Source organism: Euleptes europaea, chromosome 9 (assembly GCF_029931775.1).
Source record: "Euleptes europaea isolate rEulEur1 chromosome 9, rEulEur1.hap1, whole genome shotgun sequence".
In the NCBI taxonomy this organism is placed as follows: domain Eukaryota; kingdom Metazoa; phylum Chordata; class Lepidosauria; order Squamata; family Sphaerodactylidae; genus Euleptes; species Euleptes europaea.
The window spans coordinates 16,129,800-16,149,758 of NC_079320.1; the positions used below are offsets into that span (position 1 = coordinate 16,129,800).

At 46.1% G+C, this 19,959-nt stretch overlaps 1 protein-coding gene across 1 annotated transcript in view; it reads right to left on the reverse strand.

Annotated features, from left to right (window-relative positions):
- FAM13A (family with sequence similarity 13 member A) overlaps positions 1-19,959 on the reverse strand; it is a 174,930-nt gene that overhangs the window by 22,672 nt on the left and 132,299 nt on the right. The window contains 1 exon segment of the mRNA XM_056855228.1: positions 10,362-10,509. Coding sequence (XP_056711206.1) covers positions 10,362-10,509 — 148 coding nt within the window.

Sequence of the window (19,959 nt, forward strand, 5' to 3'; positions counted from 1 at the left end):
TGGAAGGGTTTGCTGCTTGTGCACATGTACAAAGTGCAAGGGCACCACTTCCACTGCCTCTCTGCGCATACAAGCTGAGCACAGCATCAGGATGGTGAGAAGAGGGGACTCAGCGGTGGCGAGAATCCCTGCGTGGCTCTAACCTTTAGCTTGTTCCTCACTGTGGCACATCTCCTAGGGCTTGGCTTGTGTCTCCTGTTCCCAAGCCTCTTGGTCTGCTGCCCCCTGGCCTGGACACCAGTGAGGCTGTAACTCTGGCTTCTCTCTTTTCTGTCGCATGACTGAAGTATCAGCTTAATGAGTTCCATGCTTCTGCCTAGTCCCAAGACTGGAAAGGGTGAAGATTGGTAATTATCGTGGTACAGGCGAGGAGCGAGGGCTGTAAGCGTAGTCTGGGGAACAGTCCAAGGTCATTCACAGTGAAGGCAGAGTCCGAGATATCAATACAGGCAAGGGAAGTCCAAAGCGTTAGTCAGAGCCAGTCCAAGAAGTCAGGATACCAGGAATCCAATGGATAGCAGGGAAACAAGGCAGGTACTCAAGGAGGTTGGTGACAAGTTGCTTGCACAACAGCCAAGCCTAACTGATGGCTTAAATCCCTTCCCCTGCTGCTGTAGCAGCTAGCTGATGCTGATGAGGCTGAGTTCACAGGTGGTGCTTCAGCCCTGCTCTTCCTCATCACTGCTACTGGGGAGGTTCCTCTGTAAAGCCTTCAGCCTAGCACTTTGCCGTCTCTGCTGCATTGCCAGACGGACCTGCTTTCTCCTCTGCTCCAGTGGCCCTGGCGAGGCCTCTGGAGACACTGCATGTTGCAAGGTGTCAGGTCCAACTGGAGTCCTTGAGCTGGCTGGCTGAAGACATGGTGAGTCATCCCCTGACCTTCGCTGATCCTCCCCTCCGGCAGGCTGTAGGCCCTGTGGTTGTTCCTGTGGGACTTTTGCCTGAGGATGTCCCTCTTTGTCAGAGGAGGTCTCTGCAGGCTGACTCATGACAGTAATAGTCTATGATATGGTTTGTATGGGACGATGATAGAGTTGCCAGCTCCGGGTTGGGAAATACCTGGACATTTTTGGGGGCAGAGCCTGAGGAGGGCGGGGTTTGGAGAGGGGAGGGACTTCAATGCCATAGAGTCCAATTGCCAAAGAGCCATTTTCTCCAGGGGAACTGATCTCTATTGGCTGGCGATCAGTTGAAATAGCAGGACATCTCCAGCTAGTACCTGGAGGTTAGCAACCCTAGACAAGGGGGGGTTGGGGGAGAAGGTTGGTATGTGGAGAGATGCCTTGCCTTGCCACTCTCTTTTCCATTGGAGGAAAAATCTGGCCCCATTACAAGTAGACAAAGAGTCTTGAACAGCCAACAGTGAGTTTATTCTACAGTGCCAAAGAGCTATGTTAAGATTTGAACCACCAATGCAAAACTAGGAGAAGATGGAGGGATAACTGTACATTGAGGCACATGGCTCTCACATCAGCATGATGATGATGATGAGTTGGTTTTTATATGCCAACTTTCTCTACCACTTAAGGAAGAATCAAACCGGCATACAATCACCTTCCCTTCCCCTCCCCACAACAGACATCCTGTCAGGTAGGTGGAGCTGAGAGAGTGTGAGTAGCCCAAGGTCACCCAGCTAGCTTCATGTGTAGGGCTCCAGGTTCAATCCATGTCCATTTCTATAAAGAAATGCAAAGACCCAGACCTCTTATCTATAATCTGGAGAAGCCCTTGCAAATCCCATGACAGTATTGGACTATTTATTTAAATGGTTTTATGCCACCTTTCCACCCAATCAGGGTCCACAAGATGGCAAACATTAAAAAAATACAGTGAAAATTATAAAATCCAGTTAAAACATGTAAACACACAGCACTAGAAGGAGGGGTATGCCAGACTAACGGGTATGCCGTTATTGGGGGTGTGGCAGACTTTTGTTTCTTCACCTGCTGGCGAAAGACACCGATAGAGGGGGACAAATCTCTCTGGGGAGGGAGCACCAAAGTTTTGGTGCCACAGTGGGGAAGGCCCTTTCTTGAGTTGACTCCCCTCTAGCCTCAGATGGCAGAGGCAACTGAAGCAGGGCTCCACATGCTTGGAAACAGCCAGGATCCCCAAACTTCTTTAGATGACCGTGGGGGGGGGGAGGGAACCCTCTTCCTTCCTCAAAGGTGGGGACGTTCCACCTGCCCAATGGCCCACTCCTGCTTACCCAGCATGATCGTCTCGCTTCCCTCTATTCCTTTGTGACATCATCCTACTCTGTTCTACCCATGCATCTCAAGCCAGGCTTCAGCTGCTGTGAAATGGTCAGACAGCACGCATCCGGCCCCCGGCATGAGGAACCCCTTGATGTTCCTCAACCCCTTCTTTCATTTCTGAAAATAATGGTTCTGAATATTCAGATCCACAGAACTTTCACTGAACATTTGCCAGAAGCTCCAGTTTCAGACAAGCCCTGAAAACCATGAATCTCAAATACACGAATACCTATGAAGCTGCCTTATACTGAATCAGGCCATTCGTCCATCATGGTCAGTACTGTCTGCTCAGACCGACAACAGCTCTCCAGGGTCTCAGGCAGGGGTCTTTCACATCACCTACTGCCTGGTCCTTCTAACTGGAGATGCCGGGGACTGAACCTAGGACTTTCTGCAGGCCAAGCAGATGCTCTGCCACTGAGCCACAGGTAGGGTTGCCAACCTCCAGGTACTAGCTGGAGATCTCATGCTATTACAATTGACCTCCAGCCAGTAGAGATCAGTTCCCCTGGAGAAAATGGCCATTTTGGCAATTGGACTCTATGGCATTGAAGTCCCTCCCCTCCCCAAACCCCACCCTCCTCAGGCTCCACCCCAAAAACCTCTTGCCAGTGGCGAAGGGGGACCTGGCAACCCTAGCCACAGGCCTTCCCCTGCTTAGAAGAACCATAGCCAGAGAAACAGTGCCTATTTCCTTCCCCTGCAAACTGGCTGGTTTGACTGGCCAACTTTTGAACGCCTGCCATTGTGCGAGAGGAAAAAGGAAATCAACCGGACGAGAGACGAAATCAGCGTTTCTCAAAACAAAATAGAAAAGAATCATCTTGTCTTGTGACCATTCCTCACCTAATACCACGAGGGTCCTTAATAGTCTACGTTTGGACAGTTTGCTAAGCTGGTTTGCATGCTCCGACTTAGCGCCACGGGATTAGATGGTTTAAGGTTTTGTGCCTCGAACTTGTGATTCCAGAAATTTGGAGTCAAACATAAACACAGCTCCCCATCAAGGTACAACAAATACTTAAAAGCAGAATTTCTGCAGACGTTTCCTGAGCTTTAAAGCAATGCTTCTCCGAGGGCTTAGTTCTTTCATTAGTTAATGCCCATGCCTCAAGATGTCTGAACACTCCCACTACACTCCACGCACCTTACTTCACTTTGTAAAATCCCACCGGTAGTTCATTCTCGTCTTTGCCCTGCTGCTTCTAACCGTGCTACATTCCAGTGTCTACATACAGAAGAACAAAGAAGGAAGGCTTTTCCTGACCTATAGAGCTTCAGGCTGTAGATGGGTAAGCTGCATGGCTAAAAAAAAAAACCCTTGCAGACAATATGCCCTGCATGCAGAATGCTAGAAAGAGCAATTCAGCCAAGTCTTGTCTTTCTAGATGCAAGGAAACCTGGCCACCCCAGGGGTTTCCTGAAGGTGTTATTTTCCCCCTCTTTTTACCAGCACGGAAGGCACTCGTCACAAGGAGCAACTGGGAAAGAATGAGCGGACTGCACGCTTGGTGGCTGCAGGCTGCTTGGTAAGTCAGATGAGCGAGAGTCACGTTTCCATGCCATCTGCTCTACCTGCTTCCCTGCAACCCCACAAGTACTTATTAATCTGTTAACTCTCTTCACAAAATACTTCAGAGGTGACAAATGATGGCAGAGGGGAAGCATTTGTGGCCATGCAGCATGCCATCCTCTCTAAACTTGAGAGTACTGTATGTGTAATTTCAGGGCCATCTGCTGCACTGTGAAATGAAAACATTTACTTGTTTCCTTTGTAGCCGCTAACGGGAAAAAAGGCAGAGACTGACTGCAAGGTAATAGTTCACCTATTTACAATGGTAAACTGTAAATTGCCAGCGTGGTGTAGCGGTTAAGAGCGGTGGTTTGCAGCAGTGGAGTCTCATCTGGAGAACTGGGTTTGATTCCCCACTCCTCCACATGAGGCCAGCGGGGTGACCTTGGGCTAGTCACAGTTCTATTAAGAGCTCTCTCAGCCCCACCTACCTCACAGGTGTCTGTTGTGGGGAGGGGAAGGGAAGGAGATTATAAACCGATTTGATTCTTCCTTAAGTGGTAGAGAAAGTCGGCATATAAAAACCAACCCTTCTTCTTCTAATTGTAGCTCACAAAATGTTGGGCTGAACCTGGGCAGCTTTTTCTGTCAATCTTCACCCCCCCCACCCCCCGGTATTATAGCCCTCATTCCACATGGCTTTGACCCCATGATCCCCAACACAGCCTTTTCTGTGGTCCAAAGGGAAGCCCCTTTTCTCCCTCGGAAAAAGCTGATTGGATATATCTCACTGGTCTCAAGAACAGAACAAGTAGCAGACACCAGATGTTACATCCATGTGTACTGGGAGTTCAGCAACCACGTGTCAGAAGAACGTACTACCTGCAATGCTTCCGATACGCATGGTCGCCATGCCTGAAGAGGGGCAAAACAGATATTTTGCATGCATTTATAGTTGTGGTATTTGTTAACCAGAACCCTGCTAAATCCAGAGGTCAGCTCGCAAGCCCTGAATCTGTACACAGATGCAAAACATGTGTGTTGTCTCTGTTCACATGCATATTGGGTGCATCTCTGCATGGTTAGGAGGCTCCCGGTGTGTATGGATGTAACGCTTGAAATAGTATAGAATTATGCAAAGATCCTGCTTCAGTTGGCAATCCTCCTTGCTCTAAGCCATCAACAGAAGGCAGGAAGCAGGCAGCTGAGAATCCCTTCCCAAAGGAAGAATAAGACTCATTTTAATTGTCATTTTTTAATTCCTGTAAGCTGCTTTGGCCAAACCGATAACAAGTAAGTAATAAACACAGGACTAAAATTATAAAATGACAGAAAAAATTGGTTGGTGAATTAAGCCAAAACTCCACGCAATTTTTGCAAGCTTTTCCAATAGTGCTGAAGAAGCTCTCTCCCCACCATCTTATGTTTTGGAGCTCTTTCTGAAAACGTGCCTGTCTTTCCTTAAGTTACCCTCACTTGTCTTCAGTGGCGGCGTCACTCAGACAAATACTATTAGCTGTGTGTTTACTTACTTCATATTTTCCCTGCCTTTCTCTCCAACGGGGGCCCAAAACTGGCTTCCTGCATTCCCCTCTCTATATTATCTGCACACCAAACCAGTTAGGTAGGCTGAGTTGGTGTAACTGGCCCAAAGTGTTCTTCAATATGTGGTTATTTTTTGGGTGGGGGCGTGCATGTAAGTGTTTCATGAAGGGGGAAGAAAACGACAATTTGGGGAAAACAAATTATGCCCGGCAGCATAATATCCAGGAGGAGGAGACAGCTAGCATTAAATTAAAGGGAGGAAGGACTATTAAAAACTACTGATGCAAGTCCTGTTATGAATGGGCCAGTCACAGTTCTCTCAGAACTCTCTCAGCCCCACCTACCTCACAAGGTGCCTGTTGTTGGGGGGGGGGGAGGGAAGGCGATTGTAAACCGCTTTGAGACTCTTTACAGGAGAGAAAAGCGGGGTATAAAAACCAACTCCTCTTCTTCTCCTCTACTTGATTTCTGAAATCTCTTTTCAATAATATGTGATACATTTCTTCAGTAAAATAAACATTTTGGGGAACGAGGATGAAGCCTGTGAACGTTCATCTGTCGGTTGTTTCAGGAAGAAAAACCAAGAGGACCGGTGAGTTTCAGAGTGAGGTAGGGTTGCCAGCTCCAGGTTGGGAAATACCTGGAGATTTTGGGGATGGAGCCTGAGAAGGGCGGGGTTTAGAGAGGGGAGGGACCTCAACGCCATAGAGTCCAATTGCCAAAGCGGCCATTTTCTCCAGGGGAACTGACCTCTGTCGCCTGGAGGTCGGTTGGAATAGCGAGAGATCTCCAGCCACTGCCTGGAGGTTGGCAACCCTAGAGTAAGGAGAGCGATCTGGTAAGCATGTAGTGATGGAGCTACGAGACACAACGCAGGTCATGAAATGAAGCACGTACAATTGGTAATGAATAGCCAAAAGGAGAGAGGAGCTCTGGCGAAACAGAGCTGGGGCCCACAGGCAGGTAGAGAAGGGTACCCCACTTTAAAGGAGGGAACAGGAAGGGACAAGGCTGCAGAGAATGGGGGGCGGATACCGAGGTCTAGCCAGGCCTCAATCTGTGTATGCAGGAGTCAGATACAAGAAGTTAGCACTTTATTGCTGGAATCATAGAATCACAGAGTTGGAAGGGACCACCAGGGTCATCTAGTCCAACCCTATGCACAATGCAGGAAATTAACAACTACCTCCACCCCCACATCCCCAGTGACCCCAACCCTTGCCCCTCAATGCAGGATCCCACAATCAAAGCACTCCCGACAGATGGCCATCCAGCCTCTGCTTAAAGACCTCCAAAGCCGGGGACTCCACCACCCTCCGAGGCAGTGCATTCCACCATCGAACAGCCCTCACCATCAGAAAGTTCTTCCTAATGTTTAGGTGGAATCGCTTTTTTATTAGATTAAATCCATTACTCCGTGTCCTAGTCTCTGGAGCAACAGAGAACAAGCTAGTTCCCTCATCAACATGACATCCCTTCAAATATTTAAACATGGCTATCGTGGAGCAGAAGGAAGGCTACCAGATAGTGGCATGTGAGAGGATGCAAAGAGTGCTGAAAGATGAACCGATGAGCCGTATGTTATATCCCTGGTGCTGCACATAGCTGCTGACCAGCAACCACTGCTGCTGCTCAATAGTGTGAGGAACATAATCTCTCTCGTTCCATGTATCTGTAAATGTCATCAATTTCCCACAATGGCCATCGCCATCTTTGAATCAGAGGAAAAGTCCAACGAGTGAGCCATCCGCATGGATGTTTCTCAGCCATCATGGACCGGGTTGGGGGGGGGAATCAAAGTACCGTAACTAGGCTAACCATGCAACCCTAAGCAGAATTACACCCTTTGAAGTCCACGGACTTTGATGGACGTAGAAGGGTGCAGCGCTACTTAAGATTGCTCTGCGGGATATTGAACACTTGTACTTAGCATTCCACATATCTCCCATACCTAGGGTTGCCAGCTCTGGGTTGGGAAATACCTGGAGATTTTGGGGGTGAAGCCTGAGGAGGGATCTGGAGAGGGAAGGGACTTCAATGCCATACAGTCCAATTGCCAAAGCGGCCATTTTCTCCTGGGGAACTGATCTCTGTCACCTGCAGATCAGTTGTAAAAGCAGGAGATCTCCAGCTACCACCTGGAGGCTGGCAACCTGACCCTTACCCTGAGAATGACTTCCCATTTATATACCACACTTCCTGAGTGCTGAGCTCAGTAGCAACGGCTCAAGAGAACCAAGTGAGCAGTACTAAATATTATACACTATTAGCAATGGAACATGGAGCAAAACATTCCAGAAACGGACTGATCCAATCAAGGGTATCAGACGTGGTTCCTTGCATTGCAAAGCTCCTGACTGAACACCTATACCTCCAATGCATCGTTTGCTTTTCCTATGACGTTCATTAGAATCCTGATGGGATGGGGGTCACAGCCACAATGCATAAAACTACAATTTGGAAGTAGGTAGGCATGAGTGCAATGCAGGGAACTTATATAAGCTTGGTCTCTGATCCTACTAATTATCATCTGATCCTACTAATCATCATCTGCTGGCCTCCCTATTCCCCTCTCTTTGGGTATACTGATGTCAACTGAGGGGTAACCTGCTGCATATATTTGGCAACATGAGCAGTGTTTAGGCACCATCCGTATTTTTGTATTTTGTAGTTGTAAGTTTTTAATTTGGATTTTATTGTCTTAAATACAGTTTTTTGGCTAATTTTATTGTTGATTATATTATTGTATTTGTATGATGTTACCTGCCCTGAGCCGGGTTCAGCTGGGGAGGGCAGGCTATAAATCACAAAATAAAATAAATTATTAAGAATGTACTGGTGAAAACTACCATTCTGAACATTGTCTTTTATGCCTTTTAATATTTTTCATGTATTATGTTTGTCTGCCAACAGGGTCCTCTTGAGTAACCCAGGTCGATTTTTTGCAAAGGTATGTCTGCTGAATTACTTCTGCGAACGCTTCAGCGTGAGTACAGATTGCTAGTTCCTCTGATCACAACACAACATTTCTGGATCAGAACTCCCTGTGCCGTGGGAAAAAAGTCTTCCGAAGAAGTGTGTTAAATTGGAATGCAGTAAGTGGATGACACATGCACAAAATTCCTGTCGTGGGGTTCAGACCACCGTTTCGTCCAGGGAAGGGAAAGTCTATAATGGAATCCAGCGACGAAACAGAGAAACTTCTTTAATTACCAAAATGTTGGGGGAGCCACCATTTGACAGCCCTTCGTCTGAGGCTGTAAAATGGCATTGTATCACCCAAAACTCAGAACACCTCTGGACCTCAGAACACCTTACATAACCAGTTTCTTCACTGTATCCAGCTTCAAACTAGGAAAGAAAAGGACAAGGCAGAACCCTTTGGAAACCACGACGCTCACATGTTTCATTTGTCATTCTCTTTGCACCAGAGGGAAATTTGCATCACATAATGTGACAGCCTGTAGGGTGTACGGCCAGGCTCATCTGCTCCCTCGCCTCTCCCTCGCCTCACTATCTAATCAGCATTTGAAATCTATACTTCAAAGAAATAACAATTCTTTAAAAGGTTTTAAACACAGACAGCTGCATCCATTGGTGCAGGAGACAGGTAACCCTTATCTAAGTCAACTTTGGGAAAAAAAATTTAACTGATGCTTCTCACGTCACACCTAATTAGAATATTAAGAAAAATAACGAAGAAGCAAAGGCTATAAGATGCCCTTTAGCTCTCTAATGAGACAGGTTCGCATGCCAAAGTGGACAGCGTCTTGTGAATCATCAGCTTCTAAAGGAAAATTCTGTCGGCTGGTGTCTTCAGTCAGGAATACCCACACCTGCTCGCCTGCGTATTAGCTACTAGAACTGGCCCCTCTAAAAAAGTCTGAATAGATACGTAAGTAACATGGATATATAATTTGATAGCCCCCCCTGAAACACCTCTGTTTAGTAAAAAGAGGAATTGTATATCTTGTTTCACTGCCTTGGAGGCAAGATAGAATCAAGCCCTCATCCCTGAATTTTCAAATTAGGAGAACCCGACATAAAAGCTGCCTTCACAGAATCTGTGACGAAAGCATATTCAGGAGTCTCTGAAGGACTTACACAGCAGTCCTAGGCAGTGTTACTTCCAGTCTAAGCAGACAAGCTTCAACGGGAGCAGTTCTGCATAGGTTTTTGCAGATATTAGACACCCACATCAACAACGTTCCACCAGATGGGCCAAAACAGCTGTCTTTCAAAATACCATGACTTAAGTCTTTCTGGCTGGTGTTTGGGAACAAAAAAAAACACAAGGCCACTATTGCCAAACAGGAAGTGCCCCACCAGCTTCCTTCTCCTGCAGAGATAACTACAGCTCTGCTCAATCCTGCAATTGTCATGAATGTAAACAAACAAGTGCTAGTGACTCTCCTCTCCCTTCAAACACACACACTCCTCCTTTCCTGCCTGGGTGTGTTCCCAGCCGATGTGTCCGTGCGTGCCAAGACAGATGCAGAATATCAGAATTGCTAATGCAAAGCATCTCTCTATAGCCACAGTGAGAAACAGCATCACAGATTTATGGTCTTGAAAGAAAAAAAAAACTAAGGAGGAACAGAATTTTACACGGGAGGAGGGGAATGCATTGACATGGGACTACTGAATTAGGAAACCTAACGAGTTTTCCTCTGATGCTGATACTTATGTCAAAGCTTGAAAAGACATGCAGAAACAGGACTTGGCAATTCTGGGACGTAGGGCTGTTCGCCCTAGAGTGATGCCAGGGAGTAACCGTTCAACATCTCGGAGACCAACCAAGCAATTACTACCGTCAAAATACAAACACTACCTCTCCCTTTTCTCAACCGTCAGAATCCCAATATATCCTTTTCAGTAAAAGTGTCATTTTTTTTCATATTAAAATAGATTTTCCATTGCTGAAGATAGTTCGCCAAAAAGCTTAAGAAAAGATGCATCAACGAAAAGATGCATCAACGAATCAACGAAAAGATGCATCAATGAAGGTTTTCTCGCTCTCATGTCAACAAAGCCATCTACCATACCTTCCCAACTGCTTTCGCTACACAAGGCCATCAGGTCCAGCTGAGGCACTTCGGATGCGAAGGTCTCTTCCTGCGCGTCAGCCTCTTGGCTCCTCTGTAGTTTGGCTTCGGGAATGCTGGGATGTTCCTGGATCTTCATGCTTGAATTCTGCAGCAATCCGCCAAAGTGAGAAAACAGACGCAGACAAAATTTTTTGAAATGTTTGAAGTACCAACCCCCCGCCCCCCCAAAAAATACTCGTGAATAAAAATCAAGGTCCTTTTTTTACAGAGCAGAGTGCAAAACAAAAAAAGTCTTTCCCAAGCTGTTCGTTCTGTGCACCCCTTATCAGCTACTGGTCAAACTATCCTTTTCTCAAAAACTTTCTCCTTAGGTTAGAATGCTGTAGCCGTTTGTCCTGAAGCTGTTTCTCTCCAAAACTGCAGCTGGATGATTAAAGGTTTCCGGTTATTGAATGGGATGCAGAGGGAGGGATTCAGGTCAAAGGACTCGCCTTCCCTTAAACCTGCTTGACTTTTGAGGCATCAGCAAAAAAAAATAACAGTGCCTCTGTTGCTAAGGCTGCTGTAGCAACGGAGTGTCTTTTGAACGCAGACGCCACCACCGTTGTCCTGTCTCCCTGGAGGAAGCAGAATCAGCCAAAGAGGAGGGCAAGCAAGGGACGGTACGTGAACGCTCTTCCAGTGAGCTGTGCTGGCTTAGATCAATTAGTGCCAGCTAAGCTGACCCGGCGGCACGTCCCCTTGCTTTCCTGTCGTTGTTTTCTCGCTGGGGCGTGGGGAAGAGCAGGGACTATTTATGGAGGCGCTCAGAGTTATTACCAGCAAAACGTTGCGCAAGCCCCAGACCGGAGCGGGCTTTTTGGCATTTAGTGGCTGGAAGCTGTGCAGACCCTGGGAAACCAGCCAGAGCCTGGGAACGCTCCTTGCTCGGCCCAACCCCTGTCCCCCTCCCAACCCAGAGCAAAGAGCTGCTGGGTAGGTGATCTATAATTTATACTGGAGGAGAATGCCGTGGCTTTTTGCAGCTCAGCTCCCGACTGCTCACCGGCAAGATATCTGAGATGTGTAACACGGCTGTGTACACAGGACGCTCTGCTCTTTGCTCCTTCTGCTGTTTGTTTAACCATCACCTATCTGACTTCACCATTTGATTTTTTTTATCACGGGGTGTTCTCTCTTATTGCAGAAGGAACTTGCGAGAGAGAGAGACTTGATCCACGGGGGACTCTTAAAGTACATACTGTGTGTCAGTCCTATATATGAAAAATGGTCTTCGTATCTATTATAGGAAAAAGGTGAAGGGTGGAGGGAGACCTCTGTTCTCTATGCTACTGAGAAAGGATGGGAAAGACTGAGAAAGGAGACAAGTGACAGAACTGAATGACCGTTTAGGATTTACATCCCTCGAAAGTTGTATAGGAGAAAACTTTTAACTGTGGATCTCTCTTTAGAACAACGGCATTCCATTCATAAATACAACCTGTAAGTCTTTCATGACTTACAGGATGGGAGGAGGGGACATTCTGGTACTTCCACCCAAGTCTTCTGTAGGACTGTATAAATTCTCATTGGCTTGTGCACACGTTTCCTTTTTTTAAAAACAAAATAATCATAAAACCATATTTTTCTGCATACCTGGCGAGCCCTCGAGTTTGTACAAAACTCTAACTTTGACTGTGGGTAGCATGGTTTTACTGCCGTTGACTGACAACTATTTCCCATTAGATGCAGTGATGTACTTCCACATATTACAAGAAAATTTATTTTAAATTCTTCAGTTCTGGCATCGTACCTCTACAGAAGATTTAATCACAATATTCAAATTGTTGTTAGATGTAAGACAAACAGCTTCTCCAGTTAGGAAAGCGGATTCACTCTGTGACTGAACCGGCGCCGTATACTGGTTAGAGTGTCGTTTGAGGATCTGGGAAACTCAGGTTCAAATCCCTGCTCTGCCATGGAAATTTGCTGGGTGACCTTGGGCCAGTCACATATTCTCAGTCTAACCTACCTCACAGGGTTGCTGTGAGAATAAAATGGAGGAGAGGAGAACCGCGTAAGTGTCTTTGGTTCCCCATTGTGGAGAAAGGCAGGGTATAAACAATGTAAATAAAACTGTCTTTTAATTGATGGTGGTCTAAAGCAACACTCATACTTGCAGGCAAACGTGAATTGAGGGAGAGAGGTTTCTCAGTAACTGTTATGAAAATCCTGTGTCCCACATACTTCTGGGTCCTACAAGTGGTACACGTACCACCAGTTGAGAACCACTAATCTAAATGATGTTTTATCACATAGTAATTTGGGGGCTAGACATCCTTTTCTCTACTGTGTGCCAATATTTGTAATTCCCATTTTATTTTAACAAAATCTGATTGGGGAAATTGATTGCTACGGAAGATCAACAAGGATGCAAGCTGTCCCATTTGAAACAACAATAAATACAAACTGACCTAAGTAGTATCTGGCAGTGATCTTAAGCATATTTGCTAGGGAAGTCCCACTTACCGCAGTGCAACTTACTTAGAATTATAGAATCATAGAGTTGGAAGAGGCCATACAGGCCATCTAGTCCAACCCCCTGCTTAATGTAGGATCAACCTAGCACACCCCTGACGAGTGTTTGTCCAGTCTCTGCTTAAAGACTGCCAGTGAGGGGGAGCTCCCCACCTCCCTAGGAAGCTGATTCCACTGTTGAACAACTCGTAATGTAAAAAAAGTTTTTTCTATTACCCAGCTAGTACCTTTCCTCCCGCAATTTAAATCCATTATTGTGAGTCCTATCCTCTGCTGCCAACAGGAACAGCTCCCTGCCCTCCTCCAAGTGACAGCCCTTCAAATACTTAGAGAGCAATCATGTCCCAAGTAAGTGTTCTCAAGATTACAGTCATCCAGCCCAACCCTAGGCATTCTCATCTGGAAGGAAGTCCCACCGAGGTGCATGCTATGGACTTCCAAGTACGTTTGCACAGGGTTGCAGTTCCAGGATACAATCCTACTCCTGCAGAAATCAATAGGAAAAACTTTGATATGCGCCAGATGGGAGTGCAACCCATTTCTCTTTAAGAACACATGAAGCTGCCTTCTACTGAATCAGACCCTCGGTCCATCAAAGTCAGTATTGTTTACTCAGACCGGAAGCGGCTCTCCAGGGTCTCAGGCAGAGGTCTTTCACATCACCTGCTCGCCTAGTTCCTTTAACTGGAGATGCCGGGGATTGAACCTGGGACCTTCTGCATGCCAAGCAGGTGATCTATAGCTGAGCCACGGCCCCTCCCCTAAGAACAAAGCCAATTCACTAGGTAGACGTATCCCTGCTGACATCTGGACAATCATGTTGGGAATACAGTGCAATGCTCTTCTAGAGCTTGAGCTACACAAATAGACTTCTGCTTGTGAGAAGTAGCCCTGTTTCCAATTGTCAGTTTGCGGTGCAAAACAAAATCAAGCCTTAAGTGTGAAATCTGCGTTCCGTTGAATAATGGACACTGCAATCGAATCTGGATTTCACTTCACGCCCGTAAAGAAATATAAGTGAAAATGACTGTCTAGGCAATCTCGCCAGTAGGGAAATGACACACAAATTATAAATAAGCAAACCACAGAAACTCCAGCGACCCAGAGTTGTAATATTGCAAAACTTTCGTCTGCCAAATCAGCTCCAAGGAAAGAGAGAACTCTTGTGTTCAAAACAGACACGTTTTCTGGATCAAATTACTTTCCAGTTTCAAAGCTATAGTGCCACAGTCCCAAAATCAACATGCCACATGATTACCCCCCTGAGCTACATGTGGATTTGCCATGCTAAGACTTCAGCCCTAAGAACCCTGTCCTGCGAGTAAGCCCCAGTGACTAAAATGTATCTTGCTTCTGAGTAGACCTACTTAGTATTTCTCCCTAAGACAGCCAAACCATACCAGCATTTTTTGCACAGCAATGCAGAGAGGAGCAGGTCTGACTGTAAATGGGGTCATCGGGGGCCGGCTTAGCCCTCCCTCTGTTTGGATCTCCAAATGTATGCTGTGACTGAACAAAGGAAGGGGTATTGGGGATACTGGTGCAGAGGAAGTTAAAACCACCACAATATTGACAAAAGGCAGGGATAAGGGATTCTGCTATGCATTGCAAGTCCCCTGCTACTTCTAGCAACCTCCTTCTCTGGAAGCCACCCCCCAAACATACTAACAGATCATTTGCTAGTGCAGAATATGAGCAGGTCACAACCAACGCGAACACCTCTCTTGATCCCGATAAAAGAAAAATAATGTTTGTTTTGACGCTGAAAACCTTCCTCCGCCAACCGTTTGGACTTCGATCCATTGCACAACTCCCTACTTCCTTTCTTGCTCAGTTAACGTACGAAGAAAAACATTGCAAAGATTTTTTTAAAGTCCTTTAAGATCGTTTTGTACAACCCAACCTCTGCAGTTAAAAAAAAAAGGCTAATTCGAGAAGAAAGATATTTCTTCGCAAGCCACAAAAACATGCATCTGCCCCCTCCGGAGTTGGAGAATTTGAGAGCTACTGTAATGCTTCAGTAACAGGATTCGTCACAGGGTGGAAATGAACATCCTTATCCCCTTTTTTCTACAAGACACGCTGTACCAGTCTCTTAATCTGCTCTCATGTTGTCACACTGCTGCCATTTACGATCGCCAGCGATCGTTCAAAGTAATGCAATACAAGCAGGTCAGGGTGATTGGGTTGTGTTTGTTTTTTACAGTAACTGGGGTATGGCGACCGAGAGCACACATCCAGAACATTTTCTTCAGCAACTCCCAAGTCAACAGAATATTCATCAGGCAGCAATTCACCAGCGTAATTAGCCAGCGGATTTATTTATAACCGTACAGAACTTACTGTACCTCTGTGACAGCCTCTGAACTGCAGCCGTTTCCTTCATAGCCCATGTGAAATATAGACTGGATTGGAACGTTTTTAAAAAAACCAACTAGTAAACATTGCCACGTTTTTTGCCTCTCTGACACTGCTGAGCAGACGGCATGATCGGGAACCTCGGGATAAAAGGGGATCTCTGGACTTTCTCCACAACTGTTAGTTACACTCTGAGGGTTACTCGCTCATTCATGCAGTTCTTAATGCAATGAATAATCCATAAGGCCTCCTGAAGAATAATGGCAGCCCAGGCCCAAGGGAGGCATGGTTAATTTGCAGGAACTTTCTAAATATACACGGGCGGCTCGCTGCTTTAGCAAATGCATTAAAAAAAATTCTTTTCCCCTTCGGGTCGCCAGATGCCACTTAGATCAGAGTACGATCATAAACCTACTGGAACGTGCATTGCCTCTCTCTGCAAGTGGATAGCTTTGCAGGGGGGTGAGAGGAGACAGCTGCCAGAAAACCCGAAGTTAAAGTAATGTATGCTTGCTGGAAAACAGTGGGGAGAAACCAAGTGCTCCAGCAATGGCTTACTGCTACATCATGTGTGCTGGGGTTTGAGGCTGCATGGACCATCTTGGGAACCCAGGCTAGCATGAATACCCTACTGTCAGGGAAAGGAGGGCAGATTATGGAAGCAGGCAAGAAGTGGAGAGACAGAGCAGCCAGCTGTGACTTGCTACTCCCCCACCCTCTTGGTCGGATGCCAATTCTTATTTTATTTTTCATTTGCTTCAAATCCTGCCAGCGTGGTGTAGTAGTTAAGAGCGGTGGTTTGGAGCGGTGGACTCTGATCCGGAGAACCAGGCTTGCTTCCCCACTCCTCCACATGAGCGGCGGAGGCTAATCTGGTGAAACGGGTCGGTATCCCCACTCCTACACACAAAGCCAGCTGGGTGACCTTGGGCTAGTCACAGCTCTCTTAGAGCTCTCTCAGCCCCACCTACCTGACAGGGTTTCTGTTGCAGGGAAGGGAAGGTGATTGTAAGCCAGTTTGATTCTTCCTTAAGTGGTAGAGAAAGTCGGCATATGAAAACCAACTCTTCTTCTTCAAGGACACCTTGCAAGTTTCCATGGCAGAGCGGGGATTCAAACCTGGGCCTCCCAGATCTTAGTCTGACATTCTCACCACTACACCACAGGATGCTTGTAGAATGTCTTAAACTCCAAAGGCACTCTCTGTTTCTTCCTTCTCTCCATCACCTGGCCCCTTCACGTACTACGACTCTTCACAGGTCCAAGCAAATTACCTGCCAGTTCTCAAAAAGTGTCCTTACAGTTAGTCACCAGGTATATTTGCCTCTGGGCAAATTCTATGCCTCGTATCTGACAAAGGGAGCTCTGACACTCAAAAGCTCTTACCCCAAAAAACCTCGTTGGTCCCTAAGGTACTACTGAACTCAAATCTAGCTCTTCTACTGAAGACCAACATAGCTGCCCTTCTAAAACTATCGCTCTGCACACGGTAACAGTAATTTAGGATTTTTTTTTTTTAGTAAGGATTAGAAGAGAGGTTGGGTGGGCAAAGAAGCCCAGAAGATAATGGAGGACAGGGGTTTAGCGGCTGGGTTGCAGTGGCCACTAAGAGTAGGGGAAGAGGACAAAACAGTAGCCTTAGAAGAAGATGAAGGGGCCAGTGAAGTCCCCCTCCATGACTGTCAGAAACCTTGCTACCGAGGCACTAAGATCTCACCGTGGAAACAGGCTTTCGCTGTTTGTCTTGTTTCCCCCCATCCTCATCGGAAATCATCTGAAGGCCGATAAGCCTGTTCTTATTTACTTATTTTGAAAAAAAAAGAAGTTTAAAAAGCTGTTTGTTATAAAACGTGGGTTCCTAAGCTCCCCTAAGCAATGGGCTTAGAAAGGTGAGGAATGTAAAATTAACCGGAAAGAATGTAACATTTTTGTGACCCTCTAATACCTAGATAATGGGCAAGTTCTAGGCCTTTTCCCGCGGCGAAGGCACATGCTGAATTTTAAATTATTTGTAAGTTCATTCTTAAGACTCTCATTCAGTTCCTCATCTTTGCAAAATGTGTGCTTTGTCCCGTCACTGAATCCAGTGGGCAAGCTAAGTGTTTTGATGTGAATTGTAAGGATTTTGTGCAACCCTTTCAGCTTCAGCAAAGATTAGGGGGAAGGTTCACAAAAATCGTTCTTGGAAGCAAGAAAGCTCTTTACTGCTAGAATCATAGCGTTGGAAGGGACCACCAGGGTCATCTAGTCCAACCCCCTGCACAATGCAGGAAATTCCAAACTACCTCCCCACCCCGACACCCCGAGTGACCACCACTCCATGCCCAGAAGATGGCCTCTCATCATCTGCCTAAGGTCATAGAATCAGCATTGCTGACAGATGGCCATCTAGCCTCTGCTCAAAAACCTCCAGGGAGGGAGAGCTCACCACCTCCCAAGAAAGCCGGTTCCACTGAGCAACCGCTCTAACTGTTAGAAAGTTCTTCCTAATGTCTAGACGGAAACTCCTTTGATTTAATTTCAACCCGTTGCTGTTGGTCCGGTGCTCTTGGGAAGCCCAGCATGACACCAGGGGGCATTTGGGTCTCAGGAAGGGCATGAGGATACCATTTGCATGGCACATCTGCACTACACAAAGCCTTTCCGGGCGCAGTGACACTAAGCTGCCTCCTCAGAAGAAAAACAGAGTTTTGCCTATTTACTTGGAGAGTAGAGTTAGTGGTTACTGAAGAACCCCTGTCCTCCTTGCCTTGCTTAGTGTATCACAGCACAAGCAAGGGGGGGCATGACTCTGGAGTAGAGCATCTGCTTGGCATGCAGAAAATCCCAGGTTCAATCCCTTCCACCTCCATTAAAAAAACAAAACAGGGTCAGGTAGGTGAAAGACCTCGACCTGAGACCCTGGAGAGTGGCTGGCAACCTGAGTTGCAATAGGGGATACATAGGGGAATATCAAGACCCTAGAGCATATCCTTTTTGATTGTAAGACCTATAGTCATATTAGGGAAACTCTGATTACCCTCATAATTACCTGCCATCCTGACAAAAATAGAAGGACTCTTCTCTCAGTAATGCTTGCAGATAAGAATCAAGAGATCACTTTCAAAGTCGTCAAATTTGGATGGATAGCCTATAAGACTAGGAAAACTTGGGTAAGCCATATATAGGCTTTTTAGTTATAATTTTTATAAAGCTAATGTATAATTCTGTGAATTTATAATTTTAAAATGTTTCTTTTCTCAAAAGTTGTTTGATATACTGGAAGTTTGAATTATTATATTGATTCTATTTTTATTGGTCTTGGAATGTATTAAATCAATTTATTTAGACAACACATACCCTGATAGACCAATGGTCTGATTCAACACAGGACAGCTCCATGTGTTCCTGTGGGAAAGACTCAACATTCCCTGCCTTCAATTTCTGCAGGGCTGTTATCCTTGCTGCTGCACAACTTTGCAAAGCACAGACTTTTAAACTCCTGGGCTTATGTATCCTTCCAATACGAAAGTTTAAGGGCCAAACCAGATTATGAGATTTTGGAAGATCCATGATTGAAATCTCCTAAATCAGCCATTTTGGATTAGGAAAATGGTACGGAAGGAAACAGATAAACGCCTCCTCCCCAATACCATGACCAATATGAAGGGCCCCAGAGATGCTATTTACCAGTAAAAAAGGAAGGGCATGAAGGGCCCTCCCCATGAGGCACCAGCAATGGTGCCAGGAGAGACTCTACTGGTGGAAGCAGTAAATCCAGGGCCGCTGCCGGTTTTGGAGATGACACTATTTAATGTGTTGGATGGGCCAGAAGTTAATCCAATTTCATTACATTTTATTATTATGTAAGATGCTGTGGCAATTCTTCCCTGGATCAAAACATGGGGTAGAAATCAAACAGAAGAAGAAGAGTTGGTTTTTATATGCTGACTTTCTCTACCACTTTAGAAAGAATCAAACCTGCTTACAATCACCTTCCCTTCCCCTCCCCACAAAAGACACCCTGTGAGGTGGGTGGGGCTGAGAGAGCTCTAAGAGAGCTGTGACTAGCCCAAGGTCACCCAGCTGGCTTTGTGTGTAGGAGTGGGGAAACCAACCCGGTTCACCAGATTAGCGTCCACTGCTCATGTGGAGGAGTGGGGAAGCAAGCCTGGTTCTCCAGATCAGAGTCCTCCGCTCCAAACCACTGCTCTTAACCACGACACCATGCGGGGTCTCCTCTATCCCTCTCTACAGTACTGTGAATTGTTTTCCCTGAATTGTTAATATAAATATTAAATTTTCTTTCAGCAGGTGTTACATTCCTAAGGTATTACTGCAACCGTTCACACAAAGAGGCCTCGCTTTCTAGGGAACTATAGACGAAAAGTGATTCCCATAAACACCCTAAGAAAGGAACGATCAAAAAGGAAGGCGAAAACAGAAGTGACAGAGAACAAGAAGTTCTCTTGTTCTAAACGTACAGTTTCCCTCTCTTAATCCCGATAAACCCCAAAGCAAAGGGGACAAGCTGCAATTCGCAGAAGAAAGCATTAAGGGGCGGGGGGAATCCACCAAGATTAGAGGGGGGAAAGCACATATAGTCATTTCCGGGATGGGGGGAGGCAAAAAACAAAAACAAACCTGAAGCAAGGAACACAAACTGATCTCCAGCCAAGTGAGCTTATCACGCGGGCCTCTGGATTAGCTTCCGTACACAACTCAACAAGAAGCCAAACTG